Source organism: Colletotrichum abscissum (assembly GCF_030869225.1).
Source record: "Colletotrichum abscissum strain IMI 504890 chromosome Unknown Scaffold_25.1, whole genome shotgun sequence".
Taxonomy (NCBI): domain Eukaryota; kingdom Fungi; phylum Ascomycota; class Sordariomycetes; order Glomerellales; family Glomerellaceae; genus Colletotrichum; species Colletotrichum abscissum.
Window position 1 is genome coordinate 426774 of NW_026850154.1, and position 14672 is coordinate 441445.

The 14672-nt window shown below is 52.7% G+C and overlaps 5 protein-coding genes across 5 annotated transcripts; 3 read left to right on the forward strand and 2 right to left on the reverse strand.

Moving 5' to 3' along the window:
• Nucleotides 1-1917: 1917 nt before the first annotated feature.
• Nucleotides 1918-4498, forward strand: CABS01_10088 (uncharacterized protein; the record flags this gene model as incomplete). The annotated part of the gene is made up of 2 exons (XM_060543444.1): nucleotides 1918-2214; nucleotides 2273-4498. The coding sequence occupies 2 exons, from the start codon at nucleotides 1918-1920 to the stop codon at nucleotides 4496-4498; spliced, it is 2523 nt and encodes an 840-aa protein (XP_060399625.1).
• A 451-nt stretch (nucleotides 4499-4949) lies between these two features.
• CABS01_10089 (uncharacterized protein) lies at nucleotides 4950-7259 on the reverse strand (the record flags this gene model as incomplete). Its single annotated transcript, XM_060543445.1, has 4 exons — nucleotides 4950-5552; nucleotides 5739-6635; nucleotides 6782-7069; nucleotides 7122-7259. 4 exons carry the CDS (start codon nucleotides 7257-7259, stop codon nucleotides 4950-4952), a joined length of 1926 nt encoding a protein of 641 aa, XP_060399626.1.
• A 1038-nt stretch (nucleotides 7260-8297) lies between these two features.
• Nucleotides 8298-9488, forward strand: CABS01_10090 (uncharacterized protein; the record flags this gene model as incomplete). Its single annotated transcript, XM_060543446.1, has 1 exon — nucleotides 8298-9488. The coding sequence occupies one exon, from the start codon at nucleotides 8298-8300 to the stop codon at nucleotides 9486-9488; it is 1191 nt and encodes a 396-aa protein (XP_060399627.1).
• A 433-nt stretch (nucleotides 9489-9921) lies between these two features.
• On the reverse strand, nucleotides 9922-10612 carry CABS01_10091 (uncharacterized protein; the record flags this gene model as incomplete). The annotated part of the gene is made up of 2 exons (XM_060543447.1): nucleotides 9922-10336; nucleotides 10488-10612. The coding sequence occupies 2 exons, from the start codon at nucleotides 10610-10612 to the stop codon at nucleotides 9922-9924; spliced, it is 540 nt and encodes a 179-aa protein (XP_060399628.1).
• Nucleotides 10613-12551: 1939 nt separating this feature from the next.
• CABS01_10092 (methyltransferase domain-containing protein) lies at nucleotides 12552-14441 on the forward strand (the record flags this gene model as incomplete). The annotated part of the gene is made up of 10 exons (XM_060543448.1): nucleotides 12552-12824; nucleotides 12893-12921; nucleotides 13022-13107; nucleotides 13232-13254; nucleotides 13322-13451; nucleotides 13524-13561; nucleotides 13621-13658; nucleotides 13724-13861; nucleotides 13918-14337; nucleotides 14399-14441. The coding sequence occupies 10 exons, from the start codon at nucleotides 12552-12554 to the stop codon at nucleotides 14439-14441; spliced, it is 1218 nt and encodes a 405-aa protein (XP_060399629.1).
• Nucleotides 14442-14672: the final 231 nt, after the last annotated feature.

A 14672-nucleotide genomic window follows, 5' to 3' on the forward strand; every position in this document is an offset into this window, starting at 1 on the left:
ATCCCACTCTTCTCCTGCAAGGGTCTGCGGTCTCCCACATCTTGTCACTCGCTTTGCTGCCCATTGGCGAATAATTCAACCTTGGAATTGCTGCCTTTTGACTCCCCGCGTGCCTGCAGTTGGTCCCGTCACATCCACACAGTTCCACACCCTTAAGCCCCCTGCAGCTACCCTCGTCACTTTTGTTCCGTTGCATCAAACGCCCTTCCCCTTCCTTCTCCTGCGTGTGCGTATTCCCGTCACCCAAGGTTCCCTTTGCGCCGCCAGCCGTGTGTCTCTCTTTCTTCTTCCGACTCGCGGCCGATCATTTGCAGTAGAGAGAGGGCACAGAAAGAAATGTGCTACCTGCTCCGTCATCCTCGCCATTCCCCATTTCCTCTCCCACGAACTGTCATCGCCAGATTCTCTGTGCGAGGGTCACCACAACAACTGCCACCACTATCATCAGTCATCTTGACCAAGAAACGAACCCCGTCGTCATCTTCGCATCGCTAAACTTCAATTGGCCAACAGAACACCCCCGAGATAGCCCTGTCGATCGGTCGCTATCTGCTCCCTGGACCTCCCAAGGGTCTCTTTTCGGAGCCTGTTCCTCTAGGTGTCTAGCTGCTTTTCCACCATTATCGACCAGGTCGCCTATCGTTTCTTAGACGACACCAACATCGTTGTCCATCGCAACACCAACATTGCTCGCGAACACGACATTGACGGTGGCAATTCACTAAAGACCATTCCATCTAGTTGCAAACAATCATCAACATCATCTTAACCACCATCGACATTCACTACTTCAGCTCAGCTCCAGATACCCAGTATTTCATTCCTTGCCCTGCGTTCCCAGCCTCTGTCGCCAGCTTGCCTGGGTTCCTGCGACTAGGACCCTCCGTTTGTCCCACCAAGCACCACGCAATCGAGACATTCCAGTATCGCCGCCCCTCGTCAATTGAGACATTCCTGCGGCATCGCGATACCTAGACATTTGCGCTGCGGCGATACAACGTCTGCGACACGGCCCAGCCTCCAACGCTGGACCCAACTGCCGATCCGACGTTGTGGGAGACAAAAGACCCGACTCGAGAGTTCGCCCGCTTGCCCTGCCTTTCCACGTTTGCATCGGTTCATGGCGAGCCATCCGACGTAACGCAAAGCTCCTGTCTAGACGGCCTGTCGGTCCTCCCCTCAGCACCTACTACGTATCGCCCAGGGAAAAGAGTATTGCACGGCACTTCCACCACATGCCGCCATCAGCAGTCGCGTAGGCCCAAAGCTGCGGAAACTAGGTCTCGGCCTGTTCTCTCGCAATAGCAGCTCTCTTATACCTTCAAAGCGCATCCACAACCACGACTCGACGGCTTTGCTACCACTGCAACTTTCCTCTCGCTGCCGCGCCGTGCCCAGGGATTCCTCTCCTTATTATTCAGTTACCAAGAACGTCGATTGCCCTTCCCGTACTCGTCCCCCCTTCAGCTGCGTTAGCTCGACGCAACTGCCATTCGCGCTTCTGCACCTCGAACAGGCATCATCCTGATCCTCGACGCCTTGCTGTCGCCCAATTCGGTCACTCAGCACTCCAATCCGACTGCCGGCGTGATCCTCTGGGCCAAAGAGCCGTCTGATAATACGAATTTCTAGGTCGACTTGCATGCGGGCGAGCAATCGGATCAAGCACAGGACGCCGTAGTTTCTTTTCCCTTAGATACGATGGACAGTCTTGCGCGGACTCAATCGCGCGACCGCGAGAGGTCACTACCCTCTCCGGTCTACCCACGTCCAACTTCGAGATCAAGTACAAGTACCAGTGCAACCCGACGGACCCCTCGAAGCGCAAATAGTTCGACTTCACAGTTCGTTACCTCGCCGAGACCACCCAGTGCTCACCCTGCCCACAAGTTCCATCACAGCTCTTGCACTCCGTCGATGGTGACCTCTCGGCCTGGATCTGCTGTGTCAAGAGACCGGGTCTCTGATTCTGGAAGGCAGAGCGCCGCATCCACCTATCTCCAGGACAAACTTCAGAGGAGAAGAGAGGAGGCCGACAGGTTGGCCGCGGTACGGTCAACGCAGGACATGGCCGCCTCCGTAGAATTACCACCACGACATGCGCAAAGTTCACCCGTGAAAGGCGAGTCCGTTGATGGACGTCGGCCAAGATCAAGTGGAGGCAATGGAGAATCTACAAAGAGTAAAGGCATGGGCGCCAAGGAGATGGAGGCAGTGAGTAGCCTTGGATCACATCTTCGTACACTACCCTTGCTGATAGCTGCCTCGACAGACTGTTTCCACCTTGCACAAGCAAAACTTTGACCTGAAGCTCGAGCTCTTCCACCGCCGCGAACGACAAAATGCGCTCGAAGAGCGTGTCGACGCCCTCGAGTCCGAGAAAGCACAAATAGATGATGTGAACGACAAGCTCCTCGACGAGTTGGAGAAGCGAGACAAGGCTGTGCAGGAGGCGGTCCAGATGATAGTGACTCTTGAGGCCCAGGTCGAGACGCTATTAAAGGAGCGGGAAATGGTTCGAATGGTCGACGCAGCCGGTTTCCTACCTCCCGACGACCTCGAATCTCGCCTCAGAAGCCCCACGCCCAAGCCTAGAATAGCGGACCTGGCACGACTTGAAGATGATGCTAAGACGCTCAACCGCATGCCGAGTTTCCTATCGGACTATACCGAAAATACCGAGAACCTACGAAAAGTCTACCTCAGCTCACGCGGTAGCCTACTCAGCTTACCGAGGCTCAACACGGAGGCAGTGGATGAGACGGATCCACGTCGTGGTAATGGCATGACGAGCCCGAGCCTCAGCGTCCTCAGTGAAAGTTCCTTTGTAAGTGTGTATGGCGAGAAAGAGGACCAGGATCAAACAATTGTGGCCGATGCAGACGAGCCACACTCTATGGATGGTGCTTTACCACACTCAGCGCCACCTCGAAAGGCTTCGTACGGCAGCGACCAGTCTAGGATACAAAGACCACCGACCACCATGTCGACACGATCCAGTCGCCCAAGTAGGTCCAGTTCAACTAGTCGGGCTCCTGGTCCAGGCCAGTTCCAGTCGCTCCACGACATCATCGACCACACCTCGCCCCTCCAAAAGCTAGCGAGGCTCGATCATACCTATCTGGACAGTCTGCCCGTCCAAGACTCTTCCCCGATGGCAGGAAGAGGGCAGTCGCAGAAGCAGACTAAGGACGCGAAGCGCGAAGCATTGCGGAGAGTGACAACAGATTCACCAGCTTCACACCCCGGCGAAGGCCTTCCTCCGACACCAGACACCATTTCCACATCAACGCTTCGAAGATTCAAGACGTCGAATGACACGCTCTCGAAGCAGCGAGCTGTGTCGGATCAACATAGCTATCGCTCAGTGTCAAGGGGAACGTCCAAGGATGATGAGGGGGATCACGGCGGAGGTGCACGGGTATTCCAACATCCCCCATCCTCTGCATTCACTGGACCCGAAGAGCCAGCCAGTGCCCATTACTTCGACTCCCGGCCGCCTTTGGTCCCTCGCCCTAGGTCGACAGATGAAACTACGATATCGAATCACAGAGAACTCGACTGGGACTCTGATGGAGATTCGATGCACTCCCTCGACTCTAGCCTCGACATTTGGTTACAGCAAGGCAAGGACCCAAAGTACATTGCACAGCAGCGGAGTGAGTCTCCGGACCTATTCAGCTTTCCTCCGTCCGGCGGATGGAACACAGCTGGCATGTTCGGTTCTTCTGGTGGTGCATTTGAGGTCCCAGGTCTCCCTCCGCCGCAACGTAATACGGCCGAGGATGCCCTCTTCCAAGACGGGGTTCAGCCCCTGCCTCCGCCGAATAGGAGGTCGAGTTTGGGTGCTAAAACAGGCCAGACCTCGTCAAAGAACATGCCCATTAACGGCAAACTTCGCAAGTCACCATCTCGAAGCGGATCCAGGCGCAACAGTGTTGATGCGCAAATGATCCAGCTGGCAGAGGCAGTGGCCAACAGCCCGCAGCATGATTCAAAGACTGGTGCTCGTTCCAAGGACAGCAGCCACTATCCCCCTTCTTCGACTGCCGCGCCCCGTGGGCATCGGTTGAACTTCTTCAGACGGTCCATCGGAGGTAGCACCGCTCCGAGTCCTGTCCAACATGCGTCACCAGTAGCCGAGCCACCCGCACCAACCGCGCCCCAAGCCCCGATGGGTGTCCCATCATGGGTGCAGCGAAATCACCCGGGCGAGGAGGACAGGGCCAGCGCGACACCGCCTCCCATTTTGCGAAACCCTCGTCCGGCTCGTTCTAGCAGCTTTGACGAGGGTGCGCCTGTGTATGATCACGGCCCTACAGCCCCGACTACACCTATGGCAAACCATGCCCCGAACACGCCGAACGCAAATGGAACGCCTGGCTCCACAGAGACCACACCCACGAGCAGCTCTGCGAGTGGTGGCGCACCCTTGCACAAGCGGAAATGGTTACCTGGCTTTGGTCGGGCGAGCAGTCTACGGAATCGTGCTGGCTGAGGAATCTGGCAGTCATCAAGCCAATCGCCGCCAGGAACTGGTGAGGGCAAGAGCGGAGCCGGCGGTCCAGGAGATCTGCCAATAAGGGGAATCTGGCCCAATGTAGCATATTTAGCCCCTTCAATGGGCTTGTTGTAATACCTTTGCCTCATACGTCCCTAAAGTGTGGCAAGTGGATGACGTGTTGTACGATGAGGACGAACCAAGCAGGCCATGATCTGGAATTTCAGTTGAAACCCGCCGAGAGTTTTCGAAATCTGGCGGGAACGGGTGGGATGGCGTTGAATAGCTACAAGCGGAAAAGCACGGCGCTGTACTTCAGTCGATGGAAGACAGTGCTTTGAGGGTATCGATTCATCAAAAATAGAACTTGAATTATCCTTTTCCTGAAATCGTATCTCTGCGCCTCTCTTGTGACTCTGAATGATATCACCCTATCTCCTAGTTACTTTCACCGCCGCGTCCACCGCAGCCGCACATCCTTGGGACGATTCATCTGCAGTGTCAGCCTGGGCTGGCTGTCCTGCGTCAAGTCCAATAATCTCTGTCTAGCCTGTGCTGCTGCTACCTCGGGTGTTGTTTTTGCTCGAGTGTTGCCGCTTTCATCGACTTCAGGGACTGGCTCGACGGTGCATTTGTGAAAGAGCGTCGCGAGGACGGTGACGAATTCGACTTGGGCCATTTTTTGGCCCGGGCAGGTGCGGGGGCCTGAGGACCAGGGGAGGAATGTGCCACGGGGGGGTTGGATGTGAGGAGGTTGTGGTGAGGATGATGATGGTGGTGGCTGGGGTGAGGTGAGCCATCGGGTTGGGGTGAAGGATAGGGCGTCGGGGCCCCAGGTTTTGGGGGAGGTGTGGAGGGCTACTGTGTTTATGTAGACTGTGCAAGGAGGGAAAGTGTACGAGGAGGTAGTTGTGGATGATGGTGAGGTTGATGTTGAGGTTGAGGAGGATTGGAGGGTTGTTGACGTTGGGATTTGGCTTGGGAGAGTTTGGGTTGTTATGTTTGAGCGCATTAGATGGGTTAGAGGCGGAAAGAGGCGGAGGGTTTCGAACTTGGGATTCTGTCAGTCTGGATCTTGTCGTAGCATACGTGTATGTCTTCCCGCGGAGAGGAAGATCTAGTTATCTAGCAAGGGGAGATGAGATAGGATGGGGCCGCCTTCACTCAAAGATGGGTGGGAAAGAGAGATAGACTGGGTGAGTGAGTGTCGAGCAAGAAGGGAAGTTGGAAGACTCACCATGACAGCGAGACATCGCGTCAGTTTGGGAAAGACGACGCTGTAGTCCGGCAGTTCTCGACCCTCCTGCTCCGGCGAGGACGATGTTGATGGCGTGGGAGGCCCCAGAACGACATCGAGCTCGGCCTGGATCCAGGCTTGCCACTCTGGGTACGCTGCGAGGAGGGTGACGGCGTATGCTAGGGTATTTGCCGTCGTGTCGAAGCCTGCGGCGGTGAAGATGAAGAGGTTGCCTGCGATTTCTTCTTCTGTGAGGTATGATTTGGGGTTGCTGTTGCCAGTGGTGGCGGTAGCGCTCTTTTCGGCGGGAACGGCACGGCTCTTTTCTTGGTCTGAAAGGCGGACGAGCATGCTCATGATCGTATCCGTCTTTCCCACCGTCGCCGTGGTCAATAACTCGTCAGAAGGACCATTCAGAGATGATACCTCAGCCAACCGCCGCCTCTCCCGATCAAGCATGTCCACCGTCAAACCGGGTAATCTATGCAACGCCGCGCCCAACGTCTGAACCACGTTGGACATGAAAGGCAGCCGCAGGATGTGTATGGGGATGAAGGCGGCGAGGTCGAGGAGTTCCGTGCAGAGAGAGATTGCGTCGACGTAGGACATTGGTGCCGAGGGGTCGCCGGGGAGAGGGGTGATGGCGAAGGGTTTGTTGTCGCCGTAGGCTATCTTGGTGAGGACGTTGATTGCGATTGTGCGGAGGCCCTGGATTGTGGTTGATGTTGTTGCTGTTGCTGTGGTCATACTGGGAGTGCTGGTGGAAGGGGATGAGAGAATGTTGTTGACGAAGGACTCTGCTTGTCTTGCTGTGGCTTTGTAGACTTCTGGGCTGATGCGTTCGTTCAAGACGGGGGCTACGACGCGTCTTTGGCGGGACCAGGACTCGCCGTTGGACTGAAAGATTAGAGAATGTTGTCAGCTTGAGATTCTTTGCACTGTGAATGAAGCGATAAACTCGGCATAACTGCATCCCAATCTGTTGAGATCATAACATAGGGGCTTAAGACTGCGAGTCGGTTTGTGGAAGGCCCTCAACGTACAGTCAGGATATTAGAACCCAAGAAGCCCATGACCTTGCACACGATATCCGGCTGAACAAACTCCCGCCGCCCGTTCAAGATGGCGTGCGCCATGGTCGGGTCGGCGCATATGAGCTGGTTGAGACCCGTGGTGACGAGCATGAAGGCCGGACCGACGCGGTCGTGAACGGAGGACTTGTCGCGAAACTCCCAGCCTACGACGGTGAGTTCTACGGTGGCGAAGAAGGTTGGCGGAAGGAGGCGTTTGAGAAGAGGGCGGAAGGGGACGGAGAGCACCACGTGGATAAGCTTGAGGTGTGTCAGATGAGAACTTGTCGGTTGAGATGTCGTGGAAGCTTACGTTTTCTGGGTCATATGGGCATATTATGATTGGCAAGCCTACGGTCAGAGCCGATCTGTAGTTTGTGTATAGAGCCCAAATTTGAGAAGCGATCCAGAGGATTGGGAGGGCGATGAGCCCGGTGAGGATTGGCCCCATCGCGGCGGTGTCGTGAGACGGACTTGACGATGTTTTTGTGAATCTTGAATCAAGATTGTGAGTGAGAATGAAATTCAGCCGTGGTGCTGACAATGGAATGAGTTTGAATGGATGAGGGGCAAGGGGCTAGTCCCATCACGTGTACGGTACGCTACGATATGCACGATCCTTCAGACGCAATCCTTCAGGCAAAAGAGAGATTAGACGATAACCTGCGAAACGGTGACATAACGTAAGCTGGATTCGACATGGTTTAGCTTGGTGGCAGCTTCTGCGTTTCAAGAAGGACCAAATTCCAATGGAAAAGCCTTGGTAAACATAAATGTTACTGAGTTTCAAGGGAATGGGAGACAAAGAGCGACGGTGAATAGTTGGGCTGCTGAAGTTTCGAGGCCATATTGAGTGAGGTAGAAGTTTCGAAGCGACAATTGAAAACAGACAATGCTCAAGCGGATGACTCTGGGGGTCTCGAACTAGTCAAAACACTCAAGCACCGATGCTTCTTCCTAAGGTTGATATGAACGATTCATCTTAAACCCGTTCAACTTGGGCCGATCGGTACCGGGTTCGGATTCGCCTCTAACCTTCGGCGCGGTGAACGCAAATTGCCCCGACTCACCCCACTCCGGCGCGGGATTTATGGGGCGTGACGGGGGATTGACGCCGTGCGGAACAGCGCAGGCCCGTCGGCCTGAGAAGGCATTCGGATTATCTTGGAGCGATGAAGTACAAGAAGGGCAAAGTCGCGAGATCGATCGCCCTCATTCTGTTTACTTCCGGCTGTTGACGTGGCTGGTGGGCTCACGGCTCAGTGAGCTAGTCTTCTTTGGCGTTGAGTAAGCAGGAAAAAGGAAAACTCCTCTGTGTCGTGGCTTTTTCACACATTCAGCCTCAGATCGCCCAACAATAGCATCGGGCATCTACTTCGACCACTCCGATTGAGCTACTTCAGTCCTTGATCTTGTACCAGAGATCGAAGGAGGAATATTTTTGCTCATTGACGACGCTGCCAGCGCAGAAAACCCTGTGCAGGTCACGATGTCCGATCCCTCACTTCCTCGCCAGCGACCGCCGGAGAGGTCAGACGCGCATTTCTTCAACCCTTCGCAAACAGTATCTGAGCATACAAGACCACCGCAGAAACAGTTTTCTACAGTAACCGACCAGCACGGAAGTCTAAGAGCTACCGACGGGCCTCTCTCCGATGACCCATTCGCTCTGATCCCAGCCGCATCCTACAGCGCGCTGGCACAGCTCTACCGACTTGTACGGCTTTGTATAGGCGATCAGTCCCAGGTCGCGCGTCTTCTTTCACACTCGCGACAGCCGGGCCTTGCACCAGCAGCTGCGGCACTGGTTGGCGGTGGATACGCGCGTAGCTTCGCGGTCATGGTGTTTGCTGTGCTGGTGAACCACGTTAGGAGGATGCTCGCGCCCGCGCTGGGCGTGGGCGCGCTCGGGGGCCCAATCGCGACTCTGAAACTCGCTGTGGGTAGTCCAGCGCTTTTCCTCAAGGAGGAGATTGAGGTTGGCTTCTTCGGGAGGGTATTCACGTCGGAAGGGGCGTGGAAGCTTCTTGGCGATATTATTGGGACCGTCGTCTTTGTGCGTGTCTTGAAGAGATACAGCCTGGTCAAGCCAGATGATCAAAGAAGAAGCTGGAGCGGGATCGGTTTAGATGGTGTTCGAACTAGGGCGATCGAAAAGCGGAAGACAGCCGCGCTAGTCGTCTATCTGGTCTGGATTCTGGGATGTGCCGAGTATCTCCACGCGAGAGTGGCACATATTGTGGCCGTCGGCATCGCGTACTTCAAGCTCTTGCGGGGCGGACTGCTACATAAACAGGCTCTATGTGAAGTTGTGCTTCCCTTCACGTCGCCGAAACCTTCTTCGCTCATCGATAGTATTTGGGAGACTCTGAACATCGTGGGCTTTCATCTCGAGCTGGTATGTTTCATCGCCTGGGGCCTCTATCCGCTCATCAGACTCGCCATTCGCTCTACGCTCAGGTTGGATCCGAGCAAGAGCAGACCTGAACTTGCGATGCTGATTGCTGCCTGGGTGTGGGGGACTGGGTACGTGACGAGGTACTCAAATAAGTACTACATCGGTCTGGAGATCAGCGGACTCTTGCTCGTGATGTGGTGGATTTTCGCTTATGGCATACTCCTTAGCCTATACATTCTCGATCTCAAGCTTAGGCATAGTACTCGAGAGCTTAGCGGATAGAGGTAGAAGTCTTTCATGTCTATCATCTCCCGTCCCGGAGGCCTTTGAACGACAAGGCAAATTGCAAGTATGCAGCAAGACCCAACATCAAATGTGTTGCCTCGCTTGAACATCTTTCACATTCTTACGGTCTCCCTAAGCCACTTCTGTCACCAGCCACATTTGATACGAGCTTATGACAGGGCTCTGAAGTCGAATTCATGAGTTGCTAGCTCGATTGTGGGGCTGTTATGGGATACTTCAGCTTGCAATCAATGCCTTATTACCTGATGCTGCAGGCTTCAGAACTAAGCTGACAGGTTGTTGAAGAGATTCAGACCTGGATTGGGACTTGGAATGATCATGAGGTCCTTATTTTATAACATGCAGAAGGTATTTAAAACGTATCACCCACTTATCTCTTCTTTCAAGCCACCAAACATATAGCTCAAGGTCAGGTACTGTAAGAGTGAAGTAATCCGCCGCAAAATAGTGTGAATGCGAGAGCAAATCCGCCAATCGCAAACCCTCCTTGAACATCACTCTTGACTAACGTCCATGTAACCGATATCGCGAGACAAAGAAGGAATCCAGCACAGCCGAACATGAATACATAGAGTTCGTTCGGCGTCTCCACGAACTGCATACCCCATCCATCGGAACTCCCTTTAACTGGACAAGGTTGTAATCTTTCTCTCATCTTCCGAGGTATCCTTTTGAAAAGTACCGGAAAAATATCAGCATGATCAGGATATTCAAACAAATGCATCATAAGATTGACTCCGATTGGCGGCTCAGTATCTGCTGTTTCATGATCGAAATCTGGTCCAATGGGCAGAAAGGAAGACCGAGAAATATTGACCAGTTGGGTGCGGAAGAGTCCAAACTGAGTTCAGTCAAGGGTCGTGTTAGTGTCAGGTCTTAATGGAAAGCGCATCTTGAGTTGAATACTTAGAGGCTATGTGGGTTGAGAAGGGGTCAAAGTATCATACCTTGAAAAGTCCAATGACTTTGACTCTCCTAAGACAACTCCAACGACTTTGGGCTCGATATGTCTCGTAGGACGCGCGCAGCAAGTGGAAGAAATTTTGGTCAGATCGAATATCGCACACATCAGGCTGATCAGCCTTTGTACCCCATCTCATGAAGGGAATACATAAAAGCACGAAGCTATGACGCAATACCGATGGCCTTCCCACTTGCTTCCGAGACGATTTGCAGAGATCAGGGTCCTTTCCATTCGAGTTGAGGACTTCATGATGCTGCGGAAGATTCTGTCGGGGATTGACATTCACCCCGTTTTTAAACCAGCCGCCTATGCTGTTGAAGATCAGAGTCCCGGAAGCATCTTGAGCTTTAGAGTTCTGTTCTGGAGTAACAGAGATTGGCTCAGATTGTCTCAAAGACACTCCGGAGTAGCGAATAAGAAGGCTTTTGAGACGCCAAAAGCCGCCAGGCTTCTTCTTTATGTAGCTGTCCACCACAACCTTTCCGCAATGAGGCTACGATAGTAAACGGGCCAGTCAGCTTATTGATGTGATAGGAGAAACCTTTTAACATGTCATGCAGTCGTTCAGTTCATTCACAGGTAGCTCAACTCACACAAAGCCACTCGACCTGCTTTCCCGCGGAGACTAATAGCTGCTTCTTCGAAAATGATCGGTAAATGCATACAATGCCTTTTCGCAAGAGAGCAGGGAACCTCTTGTAGGGCACTTGTAGTCTTGTGGCATGGGTACTACGGGTTGAGTCGATGATTTTTTTCTTCAAAACTCTCTTGAGTTCCCCAGGCTATCGTTTCCTTCAAAGAAACCTTGGTGGTGGATAGACTTTTCTCGAGAAAGCTCAAGCTCGGCCGTAAGTAGCGGTATTATCAGCAATGTAGGATATAGCGATTTCTTACGGCGTAGTAAAAGCACTCTCAGCAAGCCGAGGAACCAGTCCAACCTCTGCCTGCGAAATAAGCTGTTGAGCCTCCGTTACTTTACCATTCGTATGAGACTGGGTACGGCCTTAGCGAGCATCATTGATAGAAGTATAAAACATTACTCTCGGCGATTGGACATTACACGTAGATTGTGCATTGGATCTTGAAGCTTGCCCTATTTTCAATCGCGTTACACTGCCCGGAACGGGTAACTCTATGGTGGTTCTATGTCTGTAGCCATGGACACGATGCTGTTGACGAGATCCCCACTGGGGCAAGTGAGACGACCTATACGTCACGTATCAAGAGTACTTGAACGTCGCTAGCTCTGAGTAAATGGCTTGTCTCTAGCAACCTGTGCAAAATTTCTAGCTCTATTACACGAAGCCAAGAGCCCAAGAGGGTGGATGGGTAAACGGCCATTGATTCCCTTCCTCCACTTGGCGCGGTCTCTCACAAATGGAGTTTGAGCGGGGCAGAGGTGATAATGCTAGGATTCTTGTGGACGGATCGCGTATCCCGTCCAACAGCGTGGGCTACCGGAACTGTTCCTGGCCCATGAAATACTGCGGACCAGGTCCATGGAGCTGCAGCTGTCCGAATGGGGTCAAAATGTGGCTGGCTTTCAAGTACCAGCTGGTAGCAATCCTTGCTCTCGAAACTCTGCTCCAGTCCAATGACGTGCACAAAGGGCTCAAACACTTGAAGCTTTTGAAGATTCCAACTGAATATCCCGAAAGATATGGATGACAGATCATCCAAGCTGTTTTCAGTCTCGGTGATGATTGGATTTACCGACTAGCAGTGTACAGACGAGCAGCGATGGCTTTCGAGGCTGTCGGACGGCAGGTGTCTCTTCGTGTTGTGGGCGGAGGAACAGCCCACCTACGAGGAAACAAACAACGGTGGAAGGAGGTCGGTCTTCTGCACGCTCTAGTCCGCATGCGGCCCGCATAACGATATCGAACAATGCAGTTGGTTCCAACAGGACCAACAACATCGATGTCTGCCAAGCTGCGGGGGTTTACCTGTTATCTGTGGCTTTACAAAACCCCGCGACATTTCCAGCCGCTCTCGCGATCATCTTGCGACTATATTTGTTCTTCAACTCCATATCCAAGTCCACACCAACTCATTGATCTCAGTCGCCAATAATCATGGCGGACTCAACTCCCAAAGCAACGGCAAGCCCGCCAACAGGCTCTCCCAAGTCAGCAAAGTCCCCGAAGTCGCCAAAAACACCGCCAAAGTCGGCTGCTACTCCCGCCGGGCCAGCGTCCGCGACTAGCCCAGCAGCAGCAGCAATACCAGCAGCCATTCCAGCAGCCACTCCAGCATCGTTAACGGGCACGGGAGCGACGCCAGCCCCCCAGTCTCCTCCCGAAGATGCCGAGACCCCGGCCACGATTGAGATTGACGATGGAACAACTGTACGTTCATCAGATTTGATAGAATCCACTTTCCGCCGCACGAAGTCAGAGTCTAATTCATCTCTTAGGACGATGCGTCAACCATTGATGACAGAATGTACTGAAGCCCACAAACCCTGACTCCTTCAACATCGTAATTTCCTGTCTCATGGGGAGAATGCTTCCAGTTGCAACATGTACTAATGCTTACTCCGTAGTTCCTCGTACACTGCCTCACTGTCATCTTCTGTTCTTGATTATCCTACCGAGTACGGCCGACGTTATCATGCCTTCCGATCTGGCGGTGAGTTAAAATTCCATATGCGGATCTGTGTCACACGTGTTGGTCTTATAATAGATCACATCAAAGTCATGGGCACACATGAGCTACCTCCATAAGCTTCAATCCATGCTAATTAGTGGAACAGCCTACGTATTCCCGAATGATGAGGTACATCCTTTCCCTTGTAGCAATCACTTCATGGTCACAAAAACACTAACAAGAATATTGCTCGTAGACTGAAATGGATAGACTTGATGTGGTGCACACATTGCTAGTCAAGACCATCGGAAATCGACTCTTTCTTGCACCGATTGATGAGCACAAGACTCACCGGATCCTTGATGTGGGCACTGGTACTGGAATATGTGAGTATCCGCTCGATCGCGCAGCCGTGCTTGCTGTTGTGACACCAGGCTCATATTTTTCTTGCGTCGTAGGGGCTATGGAAATGGGTGATCTATTTCCAAATGCAGAGGTAATTACAAAACCCCAAGCGCGTACCTTTTGATGCTTTGATATCTGACAAAGACGCAGATCCTTGGAAATGACCTGAGCGCTATTCAACCAGCGTGGTACGTTTACTCATCAAGTTTGCTCGCTCTTGACCATCAACTAAGCCCAAGAACTCATGTCACAGGGTTCCACCTAACGTCAAGTTCGAGATCGACGATGTCGAAAGCGAATGGATCGGGGAGGACAAGTACGATTTCATTTTTAGTCGTTACATGGCTGGCGCCTTGGCAGATTGGCCAACATACGTGAGGCGAGTCTATGAGTACGTCCAAGACCCGATGAGTTTCGTCATTGCTTGCCATTCTAACATTTTCTCAGGAACTTGAACCCTGGAGGCTGGGCCGAATTTCAGGACTGGGACTATATGCTTTATTCGGATGACGGAACAACTGAAGGCACCGAACTCCTTCGCTGGATGGGCTACTTCATGGAGGCTTGCGAGGTCCTGGGCCGTGATGGACAGGTCGGGCCGAAGTTGGAGACGCTGGTAAGGGAGAACACCGGCCTGATCAACATCGTCCATAAGCCTTTTAGAATTCCCGCTGGACCTTGGGCGAAGGACCCTCACCTGAAGGATATCGGGATGTGTAATCTCATTCAAATGTTGGATGGTTTGGAAGCCTTCACCCTAAGACTCCTCTGTGGCGTCCTGGGCTGGACCAAGGAGGAGGTTCTAGTATTACTCACAGGAGTGCGCACCGAGCTGAGAACTGGAAAAGCCCATGCTTGGCTGCACTAGTAAGTGGTTTTCTACCAACCAGCGCAAGATTAGGTTGTGCAAGAACTGACTCTCGTATAGCAATGTTGTGTACGGCCAAAAGCCAGAGACAGAAGAAGAATAGCCTTAACACAAAAGGCATGGCGAGCACCTCAAGCATACTTGGACGATGGCATATGTGAGAAGGAAATTAACTACACATGATAATGGAATATGCGGATTGATTCGGCGGGGCTTTGGAAATCAGATCCGGTCCGTGGCTCGAGCCATCAGAGGAATGACTCCATTGTGGCTACATCATCTTCTCATGTTTGCAATATTATTAGACTCAGTAGATGACTTCTGCCACCACAGG